The 25,850-nt window shown below is 38.0% G+C and overlaps 6 protein-coding genes across 6 annotated transcripts; 3 read left to right on the top strand and 3 right to left on the bottom strand.

Annotated features, from left to right (window-relative positions):
• Window positions 1-93: 93 nt before the first annotated feature.
• BDF20DRAFT_822870 (uncharacterized protein) lies at window positions 94-1,106 on the top strand (the record flags this gene model as incomplete). The annotated part of the gene is made up of 3 exons (XM_053077747.1): window positions 94-317; window positions 394-520; window positions 681-1,106. Coding segments are annotated over 3 exons (777 nt in total), but the record flags the coding sequence as incomplete, so codon positions are not given.
• Window positions 1,107-1,519: 413 nt separating this feature from the next.
• BDF20DRAFT_914315 (kinase-like domain-containing protein) lies at window positions 1,520-3,329 on the bottom strand (the record flags this gene model as incomplete). Its single annotated transcript, XM_053084172.1, has 2 exons — window positions 1,520-2,347; window positions 2,451-3,329. The coding sequence occupies 2 exons, from the start codon at window positions 3,327-3,329 to the stop codon at window positions 1,520-1,522; spliced, it is 1,707 nt and encodes a 568-aa protein (XP_052934855.1).
• A 4,062-nt stretch (window positions 3,330-7,391) lies between these two features.
• BDF20DRAFT_792584 (uncharacterized protein) lies at window positions 7,392-8,699 on the top strand (the record flags this gene model as incomplete). Its single annotated transcript, XM_053076213.1, has 7 exons — window positions 7,392-7,621; window positions 7,702-7,805; window positions 7,873-7,943; window positions 8,011-8,267; window positions 8,344-8,408; window positions 8,476-8,543; window positions 8,628-8,699. Coding segments are annotated over 7 exons (867 nt in total), but the record flags the coding sequence as incomplete, so codon positions are not given.
• Window positions 8,700-9,375: 676 nt separating this feature from the next.
• On the bottom strand, window positions 9,376-11,523 carry BDF20DRAFT_601942 (kinase-like domain-containing protein). The gene is made up of 3 exons (XM_053075851.1): window positions 11,138-11,523; window positions 10,897-11,050; window positions 9,376-10,760 (listed from the first exon to the last, which is right to left on the bottom strand). Exons 1-3 carry the CDS (start codon window positions 11,320-11,322, stop codon window positions 9,516-9,518), a joined length of 1,584 nt encoding a protein of 527 aa, XP_052934853.1. The 5' UTR covers window positions 11,323-11,523; the 3' UTR covers window positions 9,376-9,515.
• A 1,495-nt stretch (window positions 11,524-13,018) lies between these two features.
• Window positions 13,019-13,507, top strand: BDF20DRAFT_822137 (uncharacterized protein; the record flags this gene model as incomplete). The annotated part of the gene is made up of 2 exons (XM_053077667.1): window positions 13,019-13,134; window positions 13,213-13,507. Coding segments are annotated over 2 exons (411 nt in total), but the record flags the coding sequence as incomplete, so codon positions are not given.
• Window positions 13,508-16,386: 2,879 nt separating this feature from the next.
• On the bottom strand, window positions 16,387-25,617 carry BDF20DRAFT_836780 (uncharacterized protein; the record flags this gene model as incomplete). The annotated part of the gene is made up of 21 exons (XM_053078981.1): window positions 16,387-16,592; window positions 16,654-16,816; window positions 16,908-17,012; window positions 17,098-18,627; window positions 18,689-19,465; window positions 19,547-19,780; window positions 19,842-21,131; window positions 21,191-21,402; window positions 21,486-21,573; window positions 21,637-21,877; window positions 21,948-22,009; window positions 22,088-22,218; window positions 22,294-22,534; window positions 22,629-22,746; window positions 22,829-22,943; window positions 23,023-23,246; window positions 23,322-23,893; window positions 23,980-24,011; window positions 24,206-24,875; window positions 24,955-25,439; window positions 25,479-25,617. 21 exons carry the CDS (start codon window positions 25,615-25,617, stop codon window positions 16,387-16,389), a joined length of 7,635 nt encoding a protein of 2,544 aa, XP_052934851.1.
• Window positions 25,618-25,850: the final 233 nt, after the last annotated feature.

The raw sequence follows: 25,850 nt of genomic DNA, 5'->3' as shown, positions 1-25,850 counted from the left end.
TTTATAACAATACAGATTTTTAATTCTTCCACCTCATTTCTTTTTGCCTAATTTAAATGACCTCAAGACCAGCCAAGAGATACTCTTTAAGAATCTGTTCGGTCGGATGGCTTCATTGTTGATTTTATTTTCAGTAGGAGGAGAAAAGACGACGTAGTCATAGATGGTCATGACTTAAAACTCGAAGATTTCACCTACGAAGAAATTGAAACAACGTACAGACCGTCCTTCATCAATTCAGGACGAAGAGACGTGTGTACTGCTGCATGTGGGTTGGATGTTGAAGAGCACCAGATCCGCAAATGCTCCAACAAGTAGTACCATCATATGACTGGAAGCACCAGATTTTCAGCACGCTTGGTAGAGAAAAGCCGACTCCATCAAGTTCGGAAGCGTGCAGCCGATAACATGGTCAACATGCTTCTTAATAGAACAAAGCAAGTACAATGAGGATCTGAAGAAGGGCAGTCTCAAGAAGAAAAAGACAAAGGAAACGACTACTCAAAAACGAAGAAAGAACGTAAGAAAAATTGCAGAGACTGATGAAGATGAAGGAAAGAAAGAACCAGACAAAAAGAACAAAGGCATGGGAAAGGGGTAAGTCAATTAAATGTGAATGACCGTCATATTAGAGGTCAAAACAAGACTAAAGTTCCACTTACAGTCCGTCTAGAGACAAGTGGAAGCAGAAACCCTTCGAAGTAGGCGACAAGAATAAAGTTTCTCTTGCTGTCTTTGGAGATGGCATGTTTGGCAAAAATAACGTGAAGTTGAAGGGTCTCCGTTGTGGCGTTGTTAGTGTCTTGTTTCGTGCGCTGAAAAGAAGAGAAGCAGCCGGCGATCTGTTAGTGCTGACGATTGACGAATTCAAGACGTCGATAATTTGGTGCGGCTACCATAGCGAGGAATTGCATGGTTTGGATGATGTTCCCGGCCATAATATACTAGCCTGTAAAAGCTGCGGCATACTATGGAACCGGGGCATCAATGCCTGTAAGAACATGATGTCAATAGGCACTACGATTTGGAATGGGAACGGTAGACCCAAAGTATTCTCAAGGAAGAAGGCCGCCACCCCCACCACCTCCTCTACCACTAACACTTAACATCGCTGGAACGAAACCAGCTGATTTTTACAGGTAAGAATGATAAACTTGTAATTTTATATCTTTATGAAAACTGTCTGACATGTATGTTTCAATGGTCTACGTCTAAATATGAAGCTAATAAACTGTAGATTCTAGATGATACAGAATTTTCTTATAGATTGTTCGAAAGCTGGAAGCATTATTATTGATATGATTTTACAATAAATTTGCAAATGCATGAAAAGCTTTGACTATCAATTTGCATTTATAAGATATCTTAACTCTGCAAAGTAACCAATTTCATCTACTCTGGGTCAGTTTGGCAGAATATTGCGTATAATACTTACAGTGATGATTTTACTATAGTCTACAAACTTGAGGGTCGTCTATTTTATTTATGCATTATTTAACCAGTATCAAGGAATTTAAAATCATATTTTTTTCTTCGCCAAGGGTGCATTGCTTGAGGGAATTGGTTTGTAAGAGGTATGATAGTGTCTCCAACCATTTTCTAGTTCACCATCCTTACAAAGCTCCACCGACTTCATCCATTTACAATCCAAAACTTGATCTGCATTCCAACGTGTTGTTGGATTCGGATCGAGCATGCCTGCTAAACATTCTATTTCGTCCATTGCCAGCTTCTGATTACTGTTGCTATTGTTGTCACTTCCATTACCCGCAATATTGTCCTTATCAAATAATGTCCATAAATCGCAATTAGTTGAACCCAGTTTACTTCGTTGCTCAACATACAATCCATACTCTTTGTCACCACCATCCGCTGCTGTAGCAGCAACAGCAGCCGGTGAACCTTCTGACATTCCTTCAGGAATTTTCGACTTGGGCTTGCCCGTATAAAACGCTGCAGCAAAAGGCATCTGTCGATATCGTATACAAAAGTAGGTAATAGCTGCGCTCCAGATATCTAAAGCTTGCCCATCGTAAGTAGACTCAGGGCTTTTCAACTTCCACATTTCTGGAGACCAAAAAGGCTCGGATCCACACCATTTCTGACAAAGACGAGCTTTTTTTTCAAAGCATGTTTGAACGACATCTGCTACTCCAAAATCTGCAATTTTCAATGTGCCTCCTTTTGTCAGCAGCAGATTTTCTGGTTTGATATCGCGATGAGCAATGCCCAAATGATGCAGATGTTGTAAACCAAGCATAAGTTGTTTAAATAAACAAGCAGCTTCCATGATAGGCATTAGAGGTTTCTCAGACTGTAGTAAACTGAATAGATCACCTCCATCACACTAACGGAATTAGTTTCATAAGATACAAAATTGAGCAACATGTAACACACTGAAAGCACACAAACTGTATGCGCTTAATGAAAGAAATAGTAGGAATACTCACATATTCCATAACTGTACACCATCGATCTCTTTCATCCACTACAAGGTCGATCGTTGTTACTACGTTGGGATGATCACTCACTGTTTTACTGATACAATATTCACTATGCATGCGCTTCAGGTACTCTTTTTCATCCTCTGTCTTCCCTCGTTTTCTAAACTCTTTCACTGCAAAGATTTCGTTGTTCTGAAAAGCTGACGATGACTGGACCAAGCGGATCACTGCTGTTGCACCACTACCAATGTTATTCCGATTCGTCGCACCAGTTGCTTTCGAACTAGCTTCTTTGCTGGGTTTTACGTACGGCCCATATTTTTCTGAAAGCCGAGGTACATTGGTAAAAGGTGAGGCTGGAACAGATTCTGAATTCTGTTTATGATGGATAGAGTGGTGATGGTTCAAATGTTTTCGAGTCCAAGAAGCAGGGCTAGAGATGAAATCACCAATGGATCGACCTAGTCGAATTGTAGGACTATCTTGATGATGTTGGGCCATTTGGCTCGCTCTTCGGCAAACATTAACGGGTGTATCAGTAGTGATATCACTACCAATACTTTGCTGCTCTTCTGTTTCATTATTCGTTTCCAATAGTCGGCAATCTTTGCTTTCTTCACGATTATTTCGTTGCGTTTGAATATCTAACGGTTCAACAACTCCGTTGTTATTCATTGGCGCCATTTTGAAAGCGGATCGAGAGCTTGGCATACTAAATATCGAACCAAAGCGGGTCGTGCTTGATTTAATGCTACTACCAGCGCTTGTGGTTGAGTTGGCCCTGCTAGGATGTAGTGGGGAAGGCAAGGTAGCATCATTTGTAGAATCTAATGTTGTTGAAGGAGCAGAATATGGTGAGGGCGTCATTATATCCTGTACTGACATGATTTAAGTTTTAATTAAAAGGAAAAGAAGATATCGAACATCGAAGAGTTGATAAACATAATATGCTCGGGAAACCATGATCGATACGTTTTCTTTCAAAAAAGAAAAAAGGTTTCACCAACATGCAAACCGCCAGAAAATAAAGTTGAGTTAGAACAACATCATAACCTCACTGCGGATCCATCCAATGGGACCAAAGTTATAACAGCTATTAGCTTTCATTGGCTGTATCAAACGTCATTTCTTCATTGAATGCTTTGTTTGAAATATCTTACCATGAAGCAAAGCAAATCCATTATGACCGAGCGCTATGTGCTGGTCATTTTAGTTGTATTTCTTTCTTTAACAAAACACTATTGCTTGACTGAAGCGGTAAAAGCAAAGCATTTACCTTCAATGATGCAGCATCATGCAAAATATCGTTGAATGTTCAGTCTTTATTGGTATGGAAGAATAGTCCCTTTTGTTTATCTTTTTATGGGAAAAGCTCGGAAAAATCCAAATGACGTTTTTTTGTTTGTTCAATTTATGCTGTCATTCAATCTGTGCGTTAACTGCAAATCCTTTTTTTCATTGATGAGATAGTCTAATGTATTCCAGCAACACCCCGCTCCCCAAGTTCTTCAACGTAAACCCAACATTGATCATTGTTATTCTTTCTCTGAAGAATACATATTAAAGTCAAAGCAGAGCTGGGTTGTGTAAAGCACGGTGCAAGCATAGCCAAGAAATGGTATAATAATCAAACAAATTTGCTCTTGTATAACGCGATTTTTATCTTTGATTTTCACATAGTCTTCCTCAAAGTTTCATTTTCATACTGAAAATTCGGACGTACAGCTGAGCTCCCTCTAATGGCCAAAGGAAATAAAGTGGCTATGAAAGTGGAGCAAATTGCTTTACTTGATATTCTCTGTATTCTCACTACTTTCCATTTAAATATTTGGAAGAAGTATCAGAACAAAGTAATAAATTATTTGGAGCGCAAGTAACCAAAAAATGAGAAGGGCCGCAGAAATGAGGAAGATCACAAAAAAAAAACCAAAAAACCCCTGCATTTCGTGGCTTAATATCATTGCTCACTTCTTCAAGGATGCTGACGACGAGCAATGTTCATATCTTATACTCATAGACAACACGGAGCTCTGGAGGCGCACATGCCGAAAATCGGCCCGCGGTCGCCTTTTATGTAATTTAGTAAATATTCTATGAAGAAGCGTACTTTTGCAAATGTGATTTTACAGTTTATTAACTTTAGATTTGGACAACACACACAAAATTTTTAGACGATAAGGAAATTAAGTTTAAGCGGATGTAATATAATAGTAGACCGTTAAGAATAAAATGTTAGACAGTTTGCACAACACTAGAAAGTATAAGGTTTTCATTCTTTTTACCTGTAATTATCAAACTGGATTCGTTCCAGCGATGTTGAGGGAGAGGATGCTTTTATATTTTTGTCCGCGTGAATTCTTTTGGCCTTCCTAGAGCCTTCCAAATAGCACAACTAATTTTCATCATATTCTTGGCAGCATTGACGTCTCGATTCCACAGTATATGGCATGTCTTACAAACAAGTATACTGCAGGTCTCAACGCCTTTCAACCTCTCAAAAGTATCGTTAGAGCAGCAGGAGCATATTCTGGATGTCTTGTATTCATCAATTTCAAGTACTACCAAGTCTCCGCTTGCTTCACGTCGCTTGAGTGCACGCCACAAAACACCCACCGTTCCACATCGGTGACCCTTGAATGCGACATTGTCTTTAGCGAACATGCCATTGCCAAATACAATGAGAGGTACTTTTTTGACATCACCGACACTGAAAGGTTGGGGCCTCCATTTGGCATTTGAACTACTATTACAAAAAACATGTTACTTTCTATAAGTTGTTGATGATGATTGCTTATGAACTTTACCTATCTTTCTTTTCCAATTGCACTTTAACTTTTGATGTCCCTTCTTCTATACTCTTTTTCTCTGGTGCTCCTTTCTTCTTCTTTTTTCGTCTTTTCTGAGAAGCCGCCTTGCCATTGTTCTTCTTCTTTGAGGCCTTCTTTTCTTTTTCTTCTCTCTTCTTCAATCTGAGATCCTCGTTATACTTTGTACTGCCATTAACTAGCATATTTACCATTTTGTCTGCTGCACGTTTCCGTCCTTGGTATAAATGAAATCGATCTTTGGCAGTGTCATCACCGTAGAAAGAAAACAAGACTTCCAAGTGCTGTAAGATGTATGCTGCATAACAGTGATATTGGGCTTTGGAGCCTGTCTTGGCAGTTGGCATATCACTTTCGATGCCCTTGATTTTGTAGCTACCTAACCACCCGCCAAGACAACCTATGATAAAACGTCAATGGGAACACCAATGGCCGATCCTCTGCTACATACTATATGAGCTAGACTATCTATTCCACGTCAAAGAACCCCCACCCTTGGATGTTGCTCTAGGATCTTTACTGCTCCAATGGATGTCTCCTCATAATCACTCAACCTTGTGATAAACTCGTTTTTACCCTTGATCTTGAAGGGCTTTTTAGATACTTTATAAACAGTCGGATCTGCCCCGGGCAATTTTATATAACATTGTGCCCACTGGGTTTTAACGAAAATATTTTGTCAATAAAAACCTCTCTTTAAACGTAATATTTAATATGTCAATCCTGGTGGATTCGAAAAACTGCTCTCACTACGGTTATATACCCAATTAGTCCGCGCAAAGATGGAATACGGACTGGCCATTAGCCCCCTAACCGCGAAGCAATATAAACAATTCGAGGATACCCAGAACAAGTGTATTCGACGAATCTTTGGTGGATCCAGTAGATCGTCTGCCCGACTTATGCTCCACCTTGCCAATCTGCCCACCATGAAAGAACGCTCCTTCGTCCTACAAGCTAAGTTCCTATTACGTTCTACCTCACTGCCTACTGATACTTTAATCTCGATACTATTCCCATATATAGGCCAGCAACAAAGTAAATCGTTATATTGCAAGCTTGCTCGTTCTCCGATCTGGCAAGATTACACTTCTTCTCCGCTCAATCAACGATCTGAATCAGCTGCTCTGCGACGCTGTATTGCTAACTTCCGCACTAGCCTCCTTCACATCCAACAATCGAACAGCCCCAACTCCAAACTGATCTCTCAATGCCGTTCTCGATTAATGATCGACCCGATCCTTTATATTCCAATGTCAACTAATGAACGCAGCCGATGTATCCGATGGCGTTTGGGTTGGCTTCCTGGAGGCCACCGAACCTATTGCCTTAAACATCCCTCGTCATTACTTACAAAGTTCCACGCTATCTCCTGTTTAAACATGCACCACCACCTACGACTCCCCACATCAGTCTGTGATCCCATATCCTATGTCCTCAACCGTCTTCCTACACATCCGATCAAAAACCCATCCCAAATACAAAACTGGCATTTTCTATGGCCAGTACTTTGTCACATTTTGTTTGAACTCGACTACTTACACCACTCTCGAGAGCCGCCTACAACTCCTCGGTTAGGGCACCTATTGCTCGGCTGGTTACCCTCTTCCCCTCCCCCAACCCTATAGTCCATAATCCTTTTTACCCTTGAGCCCTAAGGGGTTTTTAGATTCTCCTCAGCCTTTGGAGCTGCCCCGGGCAATTTAGATAACGTTTAATATCTCGTGTCCATTGGGCTTTAAAAAATTAATATTATGTAATAAAATCTTCGTTTAAACGTAATTTGAGATCTTTCCCCTTTCAATCTTCATTCCCGATTATGGGCTTTTTTAATAACGATAAAAGACATTATTCAAAGGCACACGAAGATCATGAGGAGACAGATCCACTTCGTCATAGTGAAGCGATAGAAATGTCAATACCTGGACGATCCTCTTTTCATTCCGAGGGCCACAATGCCGATGATGACGATGAATTCGACACTAATGAAATCAACAGTAGCAACAGCACCGCAATAGGACATCAGCAGCGACAGCGAAAACATCAGCAAACTTTATATCGTAAGCTGGGGCGATTGGCAGAAGAAGGTTGGAGTTCGGTAGCCAATCTCGTCCAGCAACCACAAGTTTCTCGAGTCTCGACTGCCTTCGAAATAGACGATCCACAGCCAGAAACTGACAGTTTCAATAACGACCTTAAACGAAAACTATACCTTTTATTAGAAGATCCATCGAGTAGCAGGGCAGCGTTTTGGACAAATGTGATTGTTTCTTTTTTGATTGTTTTCAGTGCTGTCACAACCACCGTAGAAACAATACCTTCATTTCGGTTCACCAGAAGCAACAGAGTATGGTAAACAACCATCAAAAATTATATACGATAATGATTATAGTTACGAAGAATGAAGTCAAGTAACAATATGATTGTTGTAGGTTTCAAATCGAATCAGCTTTAGTGGCCTTGTTCACTTTAGAATACTTATTGAGAATGTTTGCACATTCTGATTCAATTCGAATGCTCAAGAAATTCTTCCTTTGTAAATGGATTTGTTATGCTTTTGCTTAAGCGTGCCATTGATTAACATTTGCTCTTTATGTCTACAGCACCCTTAACCTTCGTTGATTTCATATCTATTGTTCCATTCTATATTGAATTGATTGCTCAAAGAGATACGGTAAGTAAAGAAGTGCAGAGCTTGAAACCTTTCTTCATCACATATTGATGACTTGTGAATTTTTTAGACCTATGAATTTAGATTCACTATTTTACGATTATTTCGACTATTACGACTATTCAAATCATACAAATATTCAAATGCTGTCGTTATGACTCTGGAAGTCATGATGATGGCCTTCAGACGGTCAGGAGATGCTTTATCTGCTCTATTTTTCTTTACAGTCACTTGTGTTGTTTTGTTTTCAACTTTACTGTACTTTGCTGAAAGAGGAGTATGGGACGATACTTTACAAACATTTGTGGATTCTGAAGGCGTACCAAGGTATATCAATAATGTGATTTTCTTCACGCGAACGCTCGATTTCTGATTTGCTAAACTTAACTTTTGTTTATTTCAGCTCATTTGATAGTATTCCAGCTGCATTTTGGTTTGTATTAGTTACAATCACCACTACAGGCTATGGTAAGATCTGAGCACTACTCTCGCTATGTTACAGCCAATACTTAGCCTGCATCTTTCTTTTTCAAAGGTGATATGGTCCCAACTACATTTGTTGGTAAACTCATCACATTTCCAGCAATGATGTTCGGTGTCTTGGTAAAAATTACATGTCGCCGATTGCATGCAAATAATAATCGATTACTTACTCGTTCTTGTTCTCTCTCTTTTTCTGCTTATAAGCTTATTGCATTACCATCCATTATTGTCGGTAGAAATTTCACAGTTGTCTGGGAAACGATGCGACGAAGGCAATTTTCAAACAGACTAGCAACAGCGTTTGAAAATGATAATAGTGGCAATAATGACATTCGCTCTTCTTCCTATACATTATATCCTCGTCGCCCATCTTCATCATTAGCTCATGCAGCGGCAGAACCTCCTGATCCGATCACTGCCTCGCCACCCACAGGTTTCAAAATTTTGCCTGATACTACAGATAATAATGATGAAATGATTACTCAGATTCAAAAACTTACAGCCATTACTTTACAGAACCAAGCAGTCATCAACAGAATTCTCGCTGTACTGGAGAAACAAGGCATCAGTACCAATAATCCATATATGCAACAGCAGCCGCAAAATGAATATCGTGATAACAATCGTCCACATAGCGACGTTAATGTGAAAGGAAAAGATCCTTTACTATCAACGAAAGATGATATTGTAAATCCATTTGGTGACAACTAGTTCATATGTAAAAATTTCTCATCAAGGACGATAATGATAGATTTGCTGTTTACTTTCTATTTTAAAGAATAATTTGTATTTTACTATTACTACTGCTTGCTGCTTTCCAAGATATTGTCGTTAAATTATATTTTGCATTTAATATTATTTTTTCTTACATTCAACCCTTATTTTACATATTCAAGGTATTGAGTACGCTAAAATCAAGAATTCATAGGGATATTTAATAGATGTACAAAATAAAAGCAAAAAAAGAGACTAAAAACTGAAAGACAAAGGTGAAAAAAAAAATGATAAGAGAGATAACTATTATACAAAAAGTAGGGGAGGGGAGAAATCAAACTATTTACAAAGAGGTAAAGCGAACAATACAACAGGATGTTACCGTTGTTGTTGTTGTTGTTGTTGTTGTACTTGGTAATAGAAGGCGCTATCTTGGTTGCTTATTTGACAGAGCTTATCGTCTTTTTCCGCAGGTGGTGATAGCAGTGGAGTAACAATGGACTCATACCGTTTCCTAGAATATGGGGATACGCTGGTGCTGCTTCTCTGCATGTTGTCTGCATAGGATTTCCGTCTTACACCTGTTAGCAATTCAGGAATTTCTTCATCATCTTCTGTATCAAATTCTCCTTCTGTTTTATCTTCATCTCCCAACGTATTGTGTGCTTCTTCTTCTTTGTTACTATCATTAGGTTTTCTCAAATAACGTGATGGGGCAGATACGGTTGGAAATACTGTTGTTTCATCGTCGTTGTAGTCTTGGCCCGTTATAAATGGATGTTGGAGTGCTTGCTCTGGCGTTAAACGCTTTAGTGGGTCAGGCTGTAAGACTCTTTTCAAAAAGTCCAATAACCATTTTCGTAACTTCATTTCTTTTTTCGTATCAGCTGCTGTCGTCTCTTTCTTCGGCAAGGGATACTTTAATATGAGTTCATCTAGCTTATAAGTAGAGAAATATCGTTTGCTGGGCTTTTCATCTCTTCTCCGCTCTTCCATATACTGATGCATATCTTTAAGATAGTATTGGTACACATTCATATTTCCATTGAATGAAATTAGTTCTCGGTTGTAATAACGACGGCCGTGTTTTCCGTTTTCGATCATGTAGGTAGGTAATTCACCTACGGTCTCAATGATGCGTGTGAGCTGATTGTACTCTGAGCTACCAGGGAACAGAGGAAGTCCCAGGAATAATTCTGCTACTACACAACCGAATGACCACATATCAATGGCTGTTGTATACCGTAGTCCAAGCAGCACTTCTGGTGAGCGGTAGAATCGGCTTTGGATATACGTATAGGATTGCTCAGTTTCATGGCAAGCCGATCCAAAGTCAATGACTTTGATAGCTGGCGAGGTCAAGTTTTTCAATAGAATGTTCTCGGGTTTCAGGTCGCAGTGGATGATTTCTGCCTCTTTTGCGATTGATAGCGCTTCCAGTATCTGTGAGGCGAAAGCGCGGACTAAATTTGTGGAGAGACCTTTAAAATGATTTTGCTTGATAAGTTCATACAAGTTCAATGCAAGCAATTCAAAGACTATGCATAGATGGTTTCTGTGCATGAAGGACTCATACATTCGAAGCACGTTGTATTTATCTGTCGGATCATGAACAGTATTCAACTATTCAAAATAATAGGGTAAAAATACATGATTGGTATCATATAAAATTTGAGTATTTGTAATATGGTTCAGATATAAAAATAAAATGAGTCGGAGACTTCTAAAGCGCAAGAACAAAAACTACGCTTCTTCTTACCTGGTTTAAAATGTCTACTTCGATCGAGCCTTGATTTGTATAAGCTGGTTTATTTTTGATAATCTTGATGGCTACTAGCTCGTTTGTTTGTAGATTTTTACATTTGACTACTTGACCGAAAGTGCCAGCACCTAATAATTCTATCACTGTATATCTAATGTCATTAAACAAAAAAATTTCGCCTTAGTTAGAATACACATGATAACTAACAAAATTAGAAATCTGAGTTCTTTTTTTCTACCTTTTCTCACTATCCGGTCCAAGATTATCATTTACATGTAATATGAGATCAGATTTTTCATTGTCAAATCCATAATTTTTCTTTGGTTCGCTTGGTTTGGTCAATACACGCTTTGGATTATTAGCTGTATTGTATTTGAATTGAGGATTCCGTTTTTGAAAGGTATCACAAAGCTGAACTGTCATACTCTTCAACAACTATATTCATGCAGTACTAAATCAGTTTTCTTAACACTAAAATTTGACAGAAATAAGTACCATTTACCTTTGAACGACATTTCGCTGTCGTACTTTTGGTAGCAGTCTTTGAATGTATAAGTTGCTCTTCGTTGAACGCAGGTATAGTGTTGCTGTTAGTCATTGACCATAGATCCGCCATGTCCTGATTCAGCAATGAATGGTATTGTTGCTGATTCTCTAATACCGACATTAAATCTATAGTTGCTGTTTATTTGCTTATCTAACGCCACAATTGATAGGAAAGAGTTATGTAAAAGACAAGGAAAAAGTTAAAGATGACGAAGAAAATGAAAAAGACGCTATTTTTTTTTGTTTTTTTCAGATTAGAGCAAATGATATTTCAGTTTTATGAATCAAAAAAATTCATGCTGGTGTATTTTTAGAAAGGAAAATCGAAGGTTTTATATTCATCTCAGGCGAGTTTATAGACTGCCAACGATAAAAATGTTCTGTCTGGACTTTTATTTCAGACCTTGTACACAGAATAAACTGTGTGTGCTCGAACTGTTGATGCTTTCCATATCAAGTTTTTTCATTTTTCGACAATTGCTAACAAAAACCTTTTGGATTGCTGAGATCAAAACCCTTGTAGGGCAGATAAGCTAACTTGAATAACGGTACTGATTGAAAGTGTCGAAATAAAAATCAATAACATGCAGCAGTAGTAGCATATGTCGATCCTATAGTTTGTTTCTGTGAAAAGGCTATTATATCGTTGTCACGCTCGTGGCTCAATTGCATTCAAATGTCTCTGCTTAAATTATTTTCAAAAACGACTCCACAATAGCCTGATTAATAATTTGTTTGACATTCTCAGCGGCTAAACAATGGCACGTACAACAAATATTTTTAGAACGTGTCAACGTCTTTTGGGTAATAAAATGTATTTGACCAAAGTTATTCGTGTTAATTGTATTTCGGTCACATCCGTGATAAGAGTAATTCTTTACGCGTCCCTTATTAATCACAAAGTCAAGAAATTGCTCTGTATGACTTGCTATTCAACGCTTCATTACAATTTCAATGCCGTGAATAGATAGCATCTTTTGAAGTTTTCTGCTAACTTGAGGACAGCCTCAACCGATACTTACCACTAGTATAGCTTGCATAGAGTGCTGTATTGAAAGAGAGCACGTGCCTTGATCATTAGCACAACAATGGATAAGGATCGCCTAACGAGCCGTTGCCATATAAAACAAAGCCATTGGAGTTGAAACCCTGGATTAGAAAGCTTGGCATAATGGAAAGAATAAAAAAAATGCTCAGTATCTCGTCATGACTCTAGCTGAGACAGGGCGATCATAATTATCCATTAACATTGTAGAAAGCACAAACCTTTAGTCTATAGTTTGCTGCAGTAATAGCTCGGTGAAGAAATGATCATACCAATGGTAACTTCTGGTGTGGACCAAGACAAATGACATCGATGCATCTAGGAAACGAATATTCTTTACCAAACCATACTATTCCTTAAGTAAACATTGGTTATATCTTGGCTTTTCCGTTAGCACACCTCGGGATTAAACCATAAACAAAAATTTTTGACCCAGTGGATTTCCTTAAAAAATGCATGAAAGAATCTGGCTCAAAACTTTTTTTCTTGGCCTAAAATATTCAGAATAATTCCACCAACAGATCTGGTATGAATGTAACTCCCAGTAAGCTAAAGAGAGACTTCGAAGAGCTACTCGAGGAGCATAAAGCTAAGGAAAATGTAGCTGAATTCCTTGAGAAAAGACGCAAAATAGCTAATCTAAAGTAAGTTTAAGTCAGTCAACTCTCTCCTTTTCAGATCGGTCAGCTCATTGCTGATCATCTTTGCATTCCATCATTTAGACTTGAACCAAAACACACAACCAACACTATGACAGAAATTTTTCAGGATCCTGATTTACTGTCGCGTATATCGACTGAAGCAAGTCGAATCATGAACGATGTTGCTCGCCCGTCACGTGCCAGAAGAGAACAAGATTTGATCACTTTCAAAAAGCCGCAAGCAAAGGATGTAGTGCCTAAGAGATATATATCTGATGAAATGGCCTATTTATACGATTCTTTAGAGCAGGTTATCGATAAAGACAGAGAATACATAAATCCCTTGACACCAAAACAAAGAAAATATGTAGCGCAGGAAGAGCAAGATAAACGGTTAGAAGAAGCTCTTAAATTAAGGCAGCAATCTTTAGAACCTGCCTCAGAACCATCAGCGCCACCCTCGGCAATTACAGAACCAGCACAAATACTGCAACTGACGAATAGTGTCTCTTCATCTCCAGCGATGAATACGATTACTACCCCTGATACCACAGATGATTCACAGTTACAATCTTCCACACCGGACATGAGTGATCAACAAAATCAAGCAGAAATAGAGGAGGATACGAACGAACTATCGCGTTTGTTTGATGATGCATCATATATTATGAATACAAGCCCTTTGCATACTGTTGGATCAAAGTATTTATACCACCTACTACCGAGACAAGCTGAGCCAATGTCTTACGCTTATGTTAAAGAGGACTACATCCCCGATGAGAAGAAAGTCAATAAGAATGAACGATTGAGAGCCTCCGCAACTCAAGATACGATTATTACTATCACCATTTTTCAACCGGGCAACCCAAACCTCAAATTTCAACAAATTGAAATCTTAGGCTCTCAGCTTCTCTCAGATATACGCGATGTGATATACTGCCAATCCGATTTTAAATTGAACAATGACAGGAAGGGCCAAGACCCTAATGGTGAAGTACTCAACTCTATCGATGGTGCTAAACTTACACCTTCTCTTATTTACTTCAATCACACATTTTACATTGATACCCGATACCAAGATACCCAGCCTCCCACTTACTATGACAACCTTATCTTTCAATGGATACGCAAAAATAATCTTGACCCAACTGTCTTTCATTTTAATACGAAATTTATGCAAAAATCGCGACTGGAGGATATCCAATTTACAATGCGGAAACCAATCTTATTTATTCATCAAAATACTTGCGAACATATGATGCTTGTTCAAGACGTACGACTTTTGTCCCCTGACAATGATTACAATATCAACAATAATGAAAAGGATATTTTCCCACGTACGACTCATAGTATAAAATACAATCGTTTAAAATGTAATATGTGTGGCGTATATCCAGCAACCAGAATGACCACTGATGATATCTTCAGTGGGTTTTCGCCGTGCTACTTCTGTACAGTCTGTTTTAATGCATTCCATCCTTCCAACGACACTAACGCGTCATTTTCAGTGGAAGAGTACTATGGCACTCCCGGTTATAAGTCAGCTCGCTAGCTAAGCAAATGAGTAGTTACATTTATATTTAATCCGATAATCGTTATTTTCCCCCATTTTTATCCATTTTACAATAGTTTTACGTACAAAAAAGCTTAGTATAAACATTGTGACCTCGGTAGAAAGAATAAAGTGTAAACATCAGACTGCTTCACAAAAAGGTTTGGCTAAAGGACTTTGTCATTGATAGCAGCAGCGACAGCCTAGGTTTTTAGTTGAGCGTAATAAGTGGAATGGTTGATATAGAGAATCAAAGAACGCTTATCACGATGCCTACGATGCTAAGAATACTGAATTGTTTGATCAAACATTCTGTCTTGAAACTTTCTTCATGTAAATCATCAAAAGTTTTGTGAGGCGATAGAATTGACCAAGGTTTTCCTCTAAGTCGTTTTCCTCTTTTGATATACTTAACATGGATCAGTTTGTTCTATGCAGGTAGACTTTATAGTCAATATGTTCACTCGGTTGAACATCATTTCTGTAAAAATAAGCAATTAGCCTGAACTAGCTGATTACATAGTTCCAGAATCAAAACTTGTATTCTTGCATGAACGTCTGTTTGCTATGAATAATATTGCTAAGCAATTGTAAAAGGCTTTTACTGTCCTTATTTCGACATTGTACTCTTCGTAAGAAGAATGGCATGTCTGATCCGCCATCTGGCATCTTTCCGTAACGGCTGGTGAAAAGATAACAGAGTATGTGCGATCACTTTGTAGTGTACTTTATCTATTGGAGGTGAAGTTACTAAAGAGAAGAATTTTACAATCTATACATATTTATTCAGCAACTGCTATAGCCGGACAATAGGGTGGTAAAGCGAACGCTACTTGCATCGGTGATATGAGGTTTAAGATAGTTACCGAAAGTGTATATATCAAAACAAATGTTCCAAAAAGACATAGAAGAATATCCACTGCTCTTTCATTATGTTAAAGTATATTCTATATCTACTTAAACTATTCTAACTTCCGCACAATCCTTCACACACCATGTCACTGTCGTTTGACCATCGACATTCTTTTCTGTTTCTACAGCTTTCCAACCATTTTCGGCCGTCACTTCCGTTCTTGTGTTATGAAGGGTCAAATGACAATCAATGTATTGAGAAAAGACTATATAAAGTAGAGGTGGAAATGGTTGCATTGGTCTTTCCTTCTCTTTTCTCAAAAAAGGGCGCCGGTAACTTCAATTTTTTTGTTATTCGCTCTTATGTGTTGTCTGAGCAAATGCTTCTGCTGGCTATTATACATGGTTCGCCTCTTTTTATTCTCACTCATAGTTTCTTCTGCTTGCATGGTTGCTCCCAGTGATGAAGTCAGCGATGAAGCCAACGAATATCTTTCTTATTTGTAAGAGGTTTTTATTGAATCGTTAAGGACAAAAGGCATATCATATTACTACCGCTTTTTGATAGTCTGCAAGTTCATTCTTAAATGGATGAAATTGAGGTTGCATTAATCAGTTATTCTTCTCACCTTCTAGAGTGTGTAAAGCAACCCAACACACTCGTAGATTTGAGCCATTTGTACAAAGTCTCCATTTAATGAAATTGAAATGGAAACCAAGACAAATATCTCTTCGCCACTACAATTTATATCTCCACAATAATCAGTTAAGTTCCGGGTACAGTGAGAGTTACAAAAACTGGACAATAAGATGGGGTGCATTGTCTTCTTGTTACAACGTCGCTGAAGAGATTATACCCAGCTTGTCCATCCTTCATACATTAGACTCAAATTATCAATAGAGGTTGCCTGCTCTATTGTTCTTGCAACTTGTTCAGAAACCCCCATCCGATAGTTTACACCGAAATCGATACCCTCTAGCTTGGATCGTATTCTTCTCATTATTTTCAAGGCATGCTTGCTCGAAGATGATTTTGCTTTATCTAAAGTTGCGTGACCTATTTTTTTTTTAATATGTAACTGTTCTATTCTTTTTCAAACACTCCAAACTATACTTACCCACAGACGGGGAAGAACGTTCAGGCTTGGAAGCAGAAGAGACACTAGCTTCTAATTGAGCTGAAACATTATTGCGAGTATTATCCGGGGCAAACTCTTCAATTGCTTTTATTGCAACAAAGTAGGCTTGGACCGAAGTTTTAATGGCAAGGAGGGTACCCATCTGCAGAAATAAATGACAATCGTATTCAGTATTCTTAATAGAGGGACGTGCACCTCCTAAATTATCACCTAAACTCTTGAAAAATTCTTACCAATTGTGTGTAGGTCCAATTAGACTCATGGTCCGAACTGTTATTTGATTGCTTGTCCAAATCTCTTAATTTATTCTCAATGGCTTCAAGTGCTTCGAGCGCTTGCTACAGAATAAAGTATGCATGAGTTGTTTTATTTTTTTCCTGCGTTTTTTTTTTTAATTGGGTGTCGTCTTCGTTTAAGACAAACCTTAGCATAATCTTGTGCAGGCCGTAACTCGTTATCTCCTTCGGTTTCAATGATGGTAACAGATCCTAAGAGTGGAACAGTACCCTTGGTAGAAGATTTTGACACTTTCACCAAATAATAAGTGTCGTATAGTTGGCTTCTAGCTTCACGCAACAAATTGACTGGTAATCTTCCCTGGTAAATATCCGCTTCGTTGACCTCATCATATCTGTTTTTATCGTCTTTGTCATCATCTGTAGTGTCGACTTCCTCGACATCGGCATCAACAACTAAGGATTCAGCTTCCAATAGCTTTGATTCTTGCCATTGGTATAATTTGATTTCTAATTTTTGAATAGCCTCGTTTATAGCCATCCTCAACTCTTCATGCTCCGCCTGTTTCTCTATAATACGCGTTGCAAGTGCAGTTACATGTATTTGCAAATCTGCCATACGTTGATTTCCTGCTTCACCAACAACTTCATTTTCCCAGTCTACTAGTGGATCATACACAAACGCATCCAGCAGTGTAATCAATACTTCTTTGTGCTTTCGCAACACGCGTAAAGTTTCTTCAGCCGCTGTCTTGAATTGCCCTTCTGTTCCCACAATTCCTAGAACCTTGTATAAGTTTTGCGTCAAGCGGTAAGGCACCAATTCAGGAACACGCAGCAATAATCCTTTCTCGAAGCAAACGTTATAGTCAATATGAATGATCTCACCAGATTGAAAATCAACCAATATATTGTCCAAGTGACGATCACCAAGTCCGATAACATAGCCAATAATAGAGGTAACGGCCAAAGATCGCGCAAACGATGTTGATTTTTTAAACCACTCCGTAGCGTTTGAGCTAGAGTAATACAATTCACTTTCCAAAAGATAGTCTGGTGTCTCCTTCACAAGTTCTATATGCACTTTTTTGAGTACTTCCATCGGCCAATGACGCCTATTGGCCGTTACTTTCAGGCCAGAAGCTTTGAGAACCGACGCGACTTTGCCCATGAAATTGTCAGTTGGCCGTTGTTGGAGTACGCGAATCATTGTGTCATTTTTATCAACACCATTGTTCATTAGGGTATATGCTGTCATTTCCCTCTTTTGCCATTTCTTATAAAGTGAAAATAAAGGTGTGGCATCATTAACCCATTGGATCATTCCAGAATGATCACTAAGAGGTATGACAGCGTACGTCCTTGAACGCATTCCACGAAGTGCTGTTGTGCGATTTTCTTTCAACAGCCCATTCGTTGTTGTCAAGAGTTGCATTATGCGCTCATCCAGATGTAAATCTTCCAAACCTTTGAAGAGATATGTATACTTCTGACCATTTGAGCCGTTCAAATTTAGCTTCTTCGGTTTTGTCTTCGTTGGTAAGACGATTACACTAGTATCAAATGAACGAATAAAGCAAGCGCCATCAACGTCCGCATTCTGTGATATTCCAGGCATACCAATTGGCGCGTCCCTCAACTCAGATAAATAGGGTGATATTTGATTCAGTTCTAAAACTCTAACTTTATTGGTATCAGCCATAAGCTGTCGATAAACCTACAGAATGAAAATTAATCACCGAATCTTCCAATTGAATTTGTAAAGACAACAAGTTTACCTGTTGATAATATTCCCAGCCACGGCGGTAATCATTTATATTATCTGGTTCTTCCAACAATTTCTGTGCGCGTGACAAAGGAGTACCATAAGTATTCCAAAACCACTCCTCATGAGGCGTACTTGTAAGAACTCCTGAATCCGTTCTCAGTTTGGTTTCTGTGAAGAAATTTTTCATTGATGTTATGATCGGATTCATCAGATTGTGATATAGGCTCCAAAAGGCGGCCTCTTTATCGCCAGCAACACCAGCTTCATTTGTAATTATGTTGTCCGCATCTTCTGTTTCTGTTTTGTGCATTTCTGACTCTAGTATAGAGAATTGTTTTATCACTTCGTACTGCATAGAGGCAATTTTGTTTAGCCACTTTTCTTCCAGTAAAACTGTGATCTTCTCCAACTCCTCCACCATCCGACTTGTCGATGCCCAGAGCATCTGACTTTTCTCAATCATTCTGCTAGCAATTGTTCTTAAATATTGCTTTGTACTTTCTTTAGTTTTAACTGATACTGAATTGACAATTACATCATAGATGATATCGCTGGGATACTCTTCACATATCCTTAGTATTATCTTGGTCACTGTTGATTGTACAAAGCTGTTATGATGGTTCAATTGAGCGAAGAGCTGAGGGATGATTAGCTTCCATAATTTAATCTGAGCTGTTTCTACATGCTTTTCGAAAGTTTGCCGCAAACTCTCTCCATATTTGGTTAGAATTCTTAATAAACGAAGGGCAGCTGTAACGGACATAGATGTTGTTTCGTTTGATGCATCCTACAAAAAGAAAAAAAAAAGAGAAACACTAATCAGAGATTTTCAGCAAAATATTCTTTAGATATGTATTGAAATATTTACATTTTTCTTTGAAGTGGCCAAGGATAAATAGCGAAAATAAGCATCAGTAGAAGCATGGAAATTATTCAGTACCATATCCTGTACAGTTTTTAGAGTGGACATAACGTCTTCAATTTCAGTTTGATCATAACTAGGAAGCAATTTGCATATTTCAGCTGTCAGGCTATCAAGGTGTGTCAAGTTCTCTTCACTCCCGCTATGAGAGGAATGCTTGTTCCAAATAGAAAATATGGACTAAGATAGGAAGTTTAGAATCAATGTGAATAGTAAGGTGTTGAGAAAACTGCTCGCTTACATTGATCACCTCCGATAAATTGGGCTCCTGATTTTCTGATTTCTCTCTTAATATGTTTTCCAATTTCTTACGAGCCCACTCTACTACAGTAGTTGTATTGCCATCCTTCCTTAAAACATCATCCATAATTCGCCAGCCTTGTTTATAATGATGTGTAGCATACTCGAACCAGGGTTTTCCTTCCTGTTCCTCATTAATTGTTTGTTCAAGAACGTAATCAATAGTAAGATCAACTGCCGATACCATCTCATTTGACGGCATCCTGTCATTTTTTACGACAGAAGCCAATGATGTCAATTGCTGTAGCATAGGCTCGATTACATCAGGCTGTTGCTGTAAGCAGCATTTTAAGTAAAATGCAATTTCCATTAATGTCTTCTTCTCTAAGTCGCTATAGCCGAGAATGTTTCGGATATTGCTTAATACAAGGTTGGCGCCTTTTATAGCATCGATATACTTGGATTGAGCGAAAAGTAATTTGCTCTGTTCGAGTAATGATTGATATTTTGTATCAGGCACATCAATAGATTCTTTTATCAGACGATCAGCTAGCATGATATTGCCTTGTTTGCGTGCGATGGTAGCAGTAAAGAGCTGCATATAGCCCCAACTGTGAGTAGCATGCGGATCATCAATCACCGCTATATCTCGGTGTAGTTGCTGAACACATATTTTCTTGAAGGCTGCACATAATCTCGACCATTGTTTTGTATCATAAACTTTAGGCAAATGATCAATTCTACTAATATCTGTACTCATCCAATTCACAGCATTCTTCTTCAATTTAGCAACAATGCCATCTGTTTTTGAAAGTTGCAGCTCTAGTATACTTGTTAATAGATCTGTAAATGTGCTATCAACCTTAAACATTGTGGTGATATTTTCGCTCAACATAGTGATCACATTCTTCTTAATGGAAGGGTCCACATCAAATACAGATTGTTTGAGTTTGTCAAGTTTTGAAAATTGCGTTAAATCCTTTAAAGTCGGAGATGATTTTAAGAAAACGTTAAGTTTCGTTAATAATGCCTGTTGGTCTTGTATGTATGCTTCGCTGCTGTTACTTGATGTATCAGAAAATTGTTTGATTGCTTCAAGGAGACAATCATCCCCTGTTGCACTATGTGATTTGAATTCCGTTAAACATTGTTGTAGGGACTCATAGTCTTCCAATGAAGCGTAAAAGTCTATCATTTTTTCGGTGAGCATTCTCAATAGACCGAACTGATCATTTCCCCCATGAAACTGCTTTAAGGTAGACAAAGCTTTAATTGCCATTTCGTCATATCCCTGTGATAAATGATAGGAGATGAGCAAGGTGGTCTGTATTGCTATGTCAACTAACTTACCGATGCAAATAAAGCAGCTACTTGGAACCAGTCAATATTGATTTTTGAATTTTCGCGAGCTATAACTTTGCGATGTGGCCCAATTAGCCCATCAAAAGCCCAGTTATCTTTGAACCCTTCAACTGATTGGCTGGCTGTTTTGATCAATTTCTTAAACCACGATTGTAATCCATGTATAAAGTCGGTATAATGTTCGTCAATGCATACCCTCACTATATAGACATTCAGCAGCATTAAGTAGAATTCGGTGATAAATGCTCAGCTATAAACATATTTAAATGTTACACAGATTTACCTAAATCTCGCATATAACTGTTGATCTCTTCAAAGACAGGTATGCAATCCGTGCAAGAGAATGCTTTGCACTCCAAATCAGTTAGTATCTAAAATAATAAAGATTCAGATTACATATAAGTGCTTTGTTCCAATGTATGGCTAATGAATACCTTGATACTGTGATAGATTAATAAATGATTATTGCCGATTTTCTTTGCACCCATGATCATATTCGGTCGAATACGCGAAAAATAGTCTTTGCAAGTTTTTTGGTTTGTTTTAAAGAAAATCAAGCTTGACTTTGGTACTGCAGGTAGTACGCCAGTAGCGCATCCATCTACTGCATTAGCAATTTGAACCTCGAGTCGATCTAACAACAGTAAAAGCTGTTTGAGGTATTCTACCCTCTTTCTAAATGGGTAGGAAGGAATTGTTGGTATGTCTTTTTTGACTTATACGTCAATACAGTAAAAAATCTTACTCATCATCTCGTTGAGGTCCATCTATAAGCGCTTGAAGCATATGTTCTAAGGCTCCAAATGTCTAAAGGTGAAGATAACAAAGCAGCCGTTGCTTATAAATACTCAAGATGACTCCTTAACCATTGCTATGCCAACTTACTTGCTGTGGACCACCAAATGGCGTACGTAATCTTGACAGAATACAATACCTGGCTGATTCCCATAGTGCCCAATAAGTGAGCAATTGCTCATTGTTGTTGATGGCATTTGCCATAGTATATTGATCAGCTACTATTAAGTCAATTTGATTATTATTGCTTACAGAGGATTTATAGATAGCCTTCAATCTTAAGCAAAAGTTCTTACCTGTTATAGACTCCGTCAAATTGAGGTTTTGCATATTCCGTACAGTATCGCAATGATGAAAGAGTCTTCTGATCCATTGTACAGAATCCTTCTCCCTTTCTTTATTCATCAACGTAACCTTATTCTGTTGTTGCTTTTGATCGGACAGAACGAGATATTGAACCATTCCCAAATGACTGGCAACTATTTCATAATGCACAGGTCGGAAAGAGCCTGTGTGTGTAGTAGCCATTATCAATCTCTATATACATACATTTTATTTGAAAAGACAGTAAGCTTGAATTCTGAAGATGTGTAGATTTGGTTTTCTGTGTTATAGCTTTTAAGACCCATACCTGTAAAGAATTGACAAAGTTGTCATCCATTTTATCCATACTGGTGAGTATAAATGGGTTGAGAGAGCACAGAAAGTCAATGCATGCTGTTCGTATTTGTTGATTAGGATGGCCAAGGCTAAAATCGAAAATCAAAATATCATGCCATAAGTTAATTCATCAATATATTGATGCGTTCTCTTAGAGCTTATAGTATGTACCTGCGTTCGATAAGCCTCAATCCCAACTCATGACCATGAGTAGAGTCGAAGTTTCGATTATAGAAGCTCAAGATTGCCAAAATCTGTGTCTTAACAGCAACGTCAATCTCGATATCTACATTTTTTTAAGTACATTTGCATGAGAATTCCTGTCGAGGAAGATTATCCGCTTCGTATGATAAAGAAAAGTATACCTCCCGCTCTGAAAAGGCCATCCACGATTGGTTTAATAAGATTTACAAGTGCTGACTTTTGAGTCGGTGCATCTTTGCCAAGACTTATAAGCAAAGAATATACAATCTGGCACAGTGAGCGTCGAATGGACATGTTCAGTTTTAACCAATTGTCCAGTAAAAAATCTTCCAACAAATTTAAGATGAGCTTAAGACCAGCTTCGTCCTCTACCATAAAATTCATGCTATAAACGGACAATATACATAGCTTAGATAATTAGATTCCTTATGATACCGACATCAAGCAGGTCCTATAATACCTTGTCCAAAATTCTTTCAGTAACTCGAAATAAGGAATGTACACTTTAATCCACCTATTGATATAAGCAATACAGAACAATTTCACCAAAGTCATACTGATCTCCAGGCGTAATTTGGGCCAAGTCATAGCCATATCAAAGAGTATATAGGTCAGGAACATAATATTTTCAACTGTTGAATGAACCGTTTTCATCGGTTTTCCAAACCTATGAGGGGTTTCAACGTTGAGCTCTTTGTCCTTCGGTATATTAGGAATATCTGCCGTTTCAATAAACGAGCTTGTTTTGGGAAAAAAAGTTGAATCCTTCAAATTGCTTTCTGTCTTTGCCACTGAACACTTTAAGGCTCTAAAATGTTTTTGTAGCTCCTCCAAATATTGGATGACTATTTGTTGTTGTGTTGTTTCTGTTAGAGATACTCTTATCAAAAACCTTAATATGATAAGCATTATTTGTTTTCGACGTTTGGTAAATGTATGATGATTCTTCATCTGTAATATGGGTGAATACTCCATATTCAAAAGGTGGTAGGCTATGTTTTTATCAATATCGTGATTCCACAGTTCCAAAAACTAAATATTAAAAGCAATTCTTCGTATAAACATGCTCTATTACGAAACGATACACTATACTTCGGTCTCATCTCTTATGCGCTTACCTTCAACAATGCTTCTATGTAAGCTTGTTCATCTTTTTGAAAAAAGTCCAACGTTGGTGAAAGAAAAATACAGCAAAATAGCTGGTATTGATGAGGGCGGCATATAACTGCCCCAAACGAGATAAGAGAAAATAAAATATGCTTGGCTGTGACAGCAGCAAATACCCAAGAAAGAAAGTAAGAAATGGAGCAAATCTGAGCTTTTCAATCTAAGTGGGATACTTACACGTTTGAAGCCAGGTAAATTCGGGCTTCAAGTCTTGTGCTTCGTACAAAACAGACAACATGCCACTAAGAAGTTTTTCAAGAGCAATGTTGATTATTTTTGGGTCAATGTAAGCCTTTCCGGAATTAGCAAACTGAGGCAATATGACATCTAGAATTGTCTTGAAACATCTGAAGGGCATATTAAATTTTTGTTCACGAGAAATGGAGTATGTTTGTTCTGGTACTAACGTTAGCAAGTTATTGCAAGCTTTCCACTTTATGTTACACTCTTTTTCTTTCAAGTCAATGCAAGTACTATTTTCTTTCAACTCTTTCAGCGTTGATTGCATATCATTCAAAAAGTATGTTAAAAGTTCAACAGCGAAAGGTATATGATTTTTCCAATAAGGTTCGAAGCTGGTATATAGGTTGGTTATAGTTGTTTTTGTCGACTCTGGTATATTCCCATCCATATTCCACCCAACCAAAAGATCAATAACATCCTTGAATTTCTCTGAAAATAGATCCTCATGATTGCTTGCAAAGTGAGTGAGAAGATCAATTACTAACGGTAAGTATTTCACTGAATCCATGGTATCCAAGAATGCGATAATGCTATTTAGGATCACAGGTGACATTTCCAATAATTGTTTGTAGGTATAACGATCGGCCGAAGAGTCTATTAATATCTACTCATCATTTGTGAGTCTAAGGAAGTATCAAATTATGTTGGACATACGTAAGTTGTAGAAGTTTAGCTCTGTTTACCTGCTTCAATAACCGTAAAAGCCATTTTTTCCATTCTACCTCTTTGTCTTTTAAGGTAGCGTCAATTGCAACAGTAGTATTGCTATTCGATTCTAAGGATCGGTAGATAGACAATCTATCAAAGATCCAACTTAAAGCAAGATCAAGGCGAGTATAACAGGCTAAACCTGATACGATCTCTAAGAGAGACGATTTCAAACCTAGTGGTGCTTTTGGAAATTCAACAATGCGTTGAAGCCCTTCTTCATGTATACAGAGATCTAGTAATCGCATCTGCTCTTGTCTGAACTCCAAAGTATCAGAATGCGCCGTACGAGCATTTTCTAAAATATCTAAAAGTTGGTTGGCATCCGCTACTCGTTTAGCGAACAAGTTGTCATCTTCATCTTCAATTATACGGCGTAATAACTGAACAGACTGTGGCTCGTTTCTGCTGTTGGTCTGTTGCTCTTTTATAGCCAAATTGTTATTGCATAAGTTAAGTACTATGTTTCAGTTGTCATAACAAAAATGGATGCTTTTACCAAATAACGCTGCTGATCGTTGAGCCTGATATCTATGCTGTTGATTCCTATTGTCTCTGTTGCTTTGGTTCCTTGATCCGTTGTGCTGAATATGATGACTTCCTTTGTTACTATGAAATTGTGGTCGTCTTGAGCTCATTACAAGGTAACGTGAGATATTCGGAAAGGAAATTATAAATGGACATTACAATTTCCATTGTGAGGCCATCTGCTGAGTTAGGAACAAATTTTAAATATATTCCCAGTGTTTTCCTTTACTTCATACAGTGATGAATGTATTCGTACGCCACGGATATCAAGTGAGTATTAATGCGGCTAACAAAAGGATAGCAAACTCTAACAAACTAAGTAACATAGTTTTTCTGTTCCTTC

Source organism: Mycotypha africana, assembly GCF_025528875.1.
Source record: "Mycotypha africana strain NRRL 2978 chromosome Unknown BDF20scaffold_7, whole genome shotgun sequence".
Classification (NCBI taxonomy): domain Eukaryota; kingdom Fungi; phylum Mucoromycota; class Mucoromycetes; order Mucorales; family Mycotyphaceae; genus Mycotypha; species Mycotypha africana.
This window is presented reverse-complemented; position numbering and strand designations above follow the sequence as displayed.

Excerpts from the sequence above, each read along its gene's own strand:
- BDF20DRAFT_601942 (XM_053075851.1), bottom strand. The coding sequence starts at position 11,322 with ATGACAGTTCAGCTTTGTGATACCTTTCAAAAACGGAATCCTCAATTC. Across the intron at positions 11,051-11,137 it reads GGACCGGATAGTGAGAAAAG|ATATACAGTGATAGAATTAT; the intron begins GTAGAAAAAAAG and ends TAATGACATTAG. Across the intron at positions 10,761-10,896 it reads AAGTAGACATTTTAAACCAG|TTGAATACTGTTCATGATCC; the intron begins GTAAGAAGAAGC and ends TATTTTGAATAG.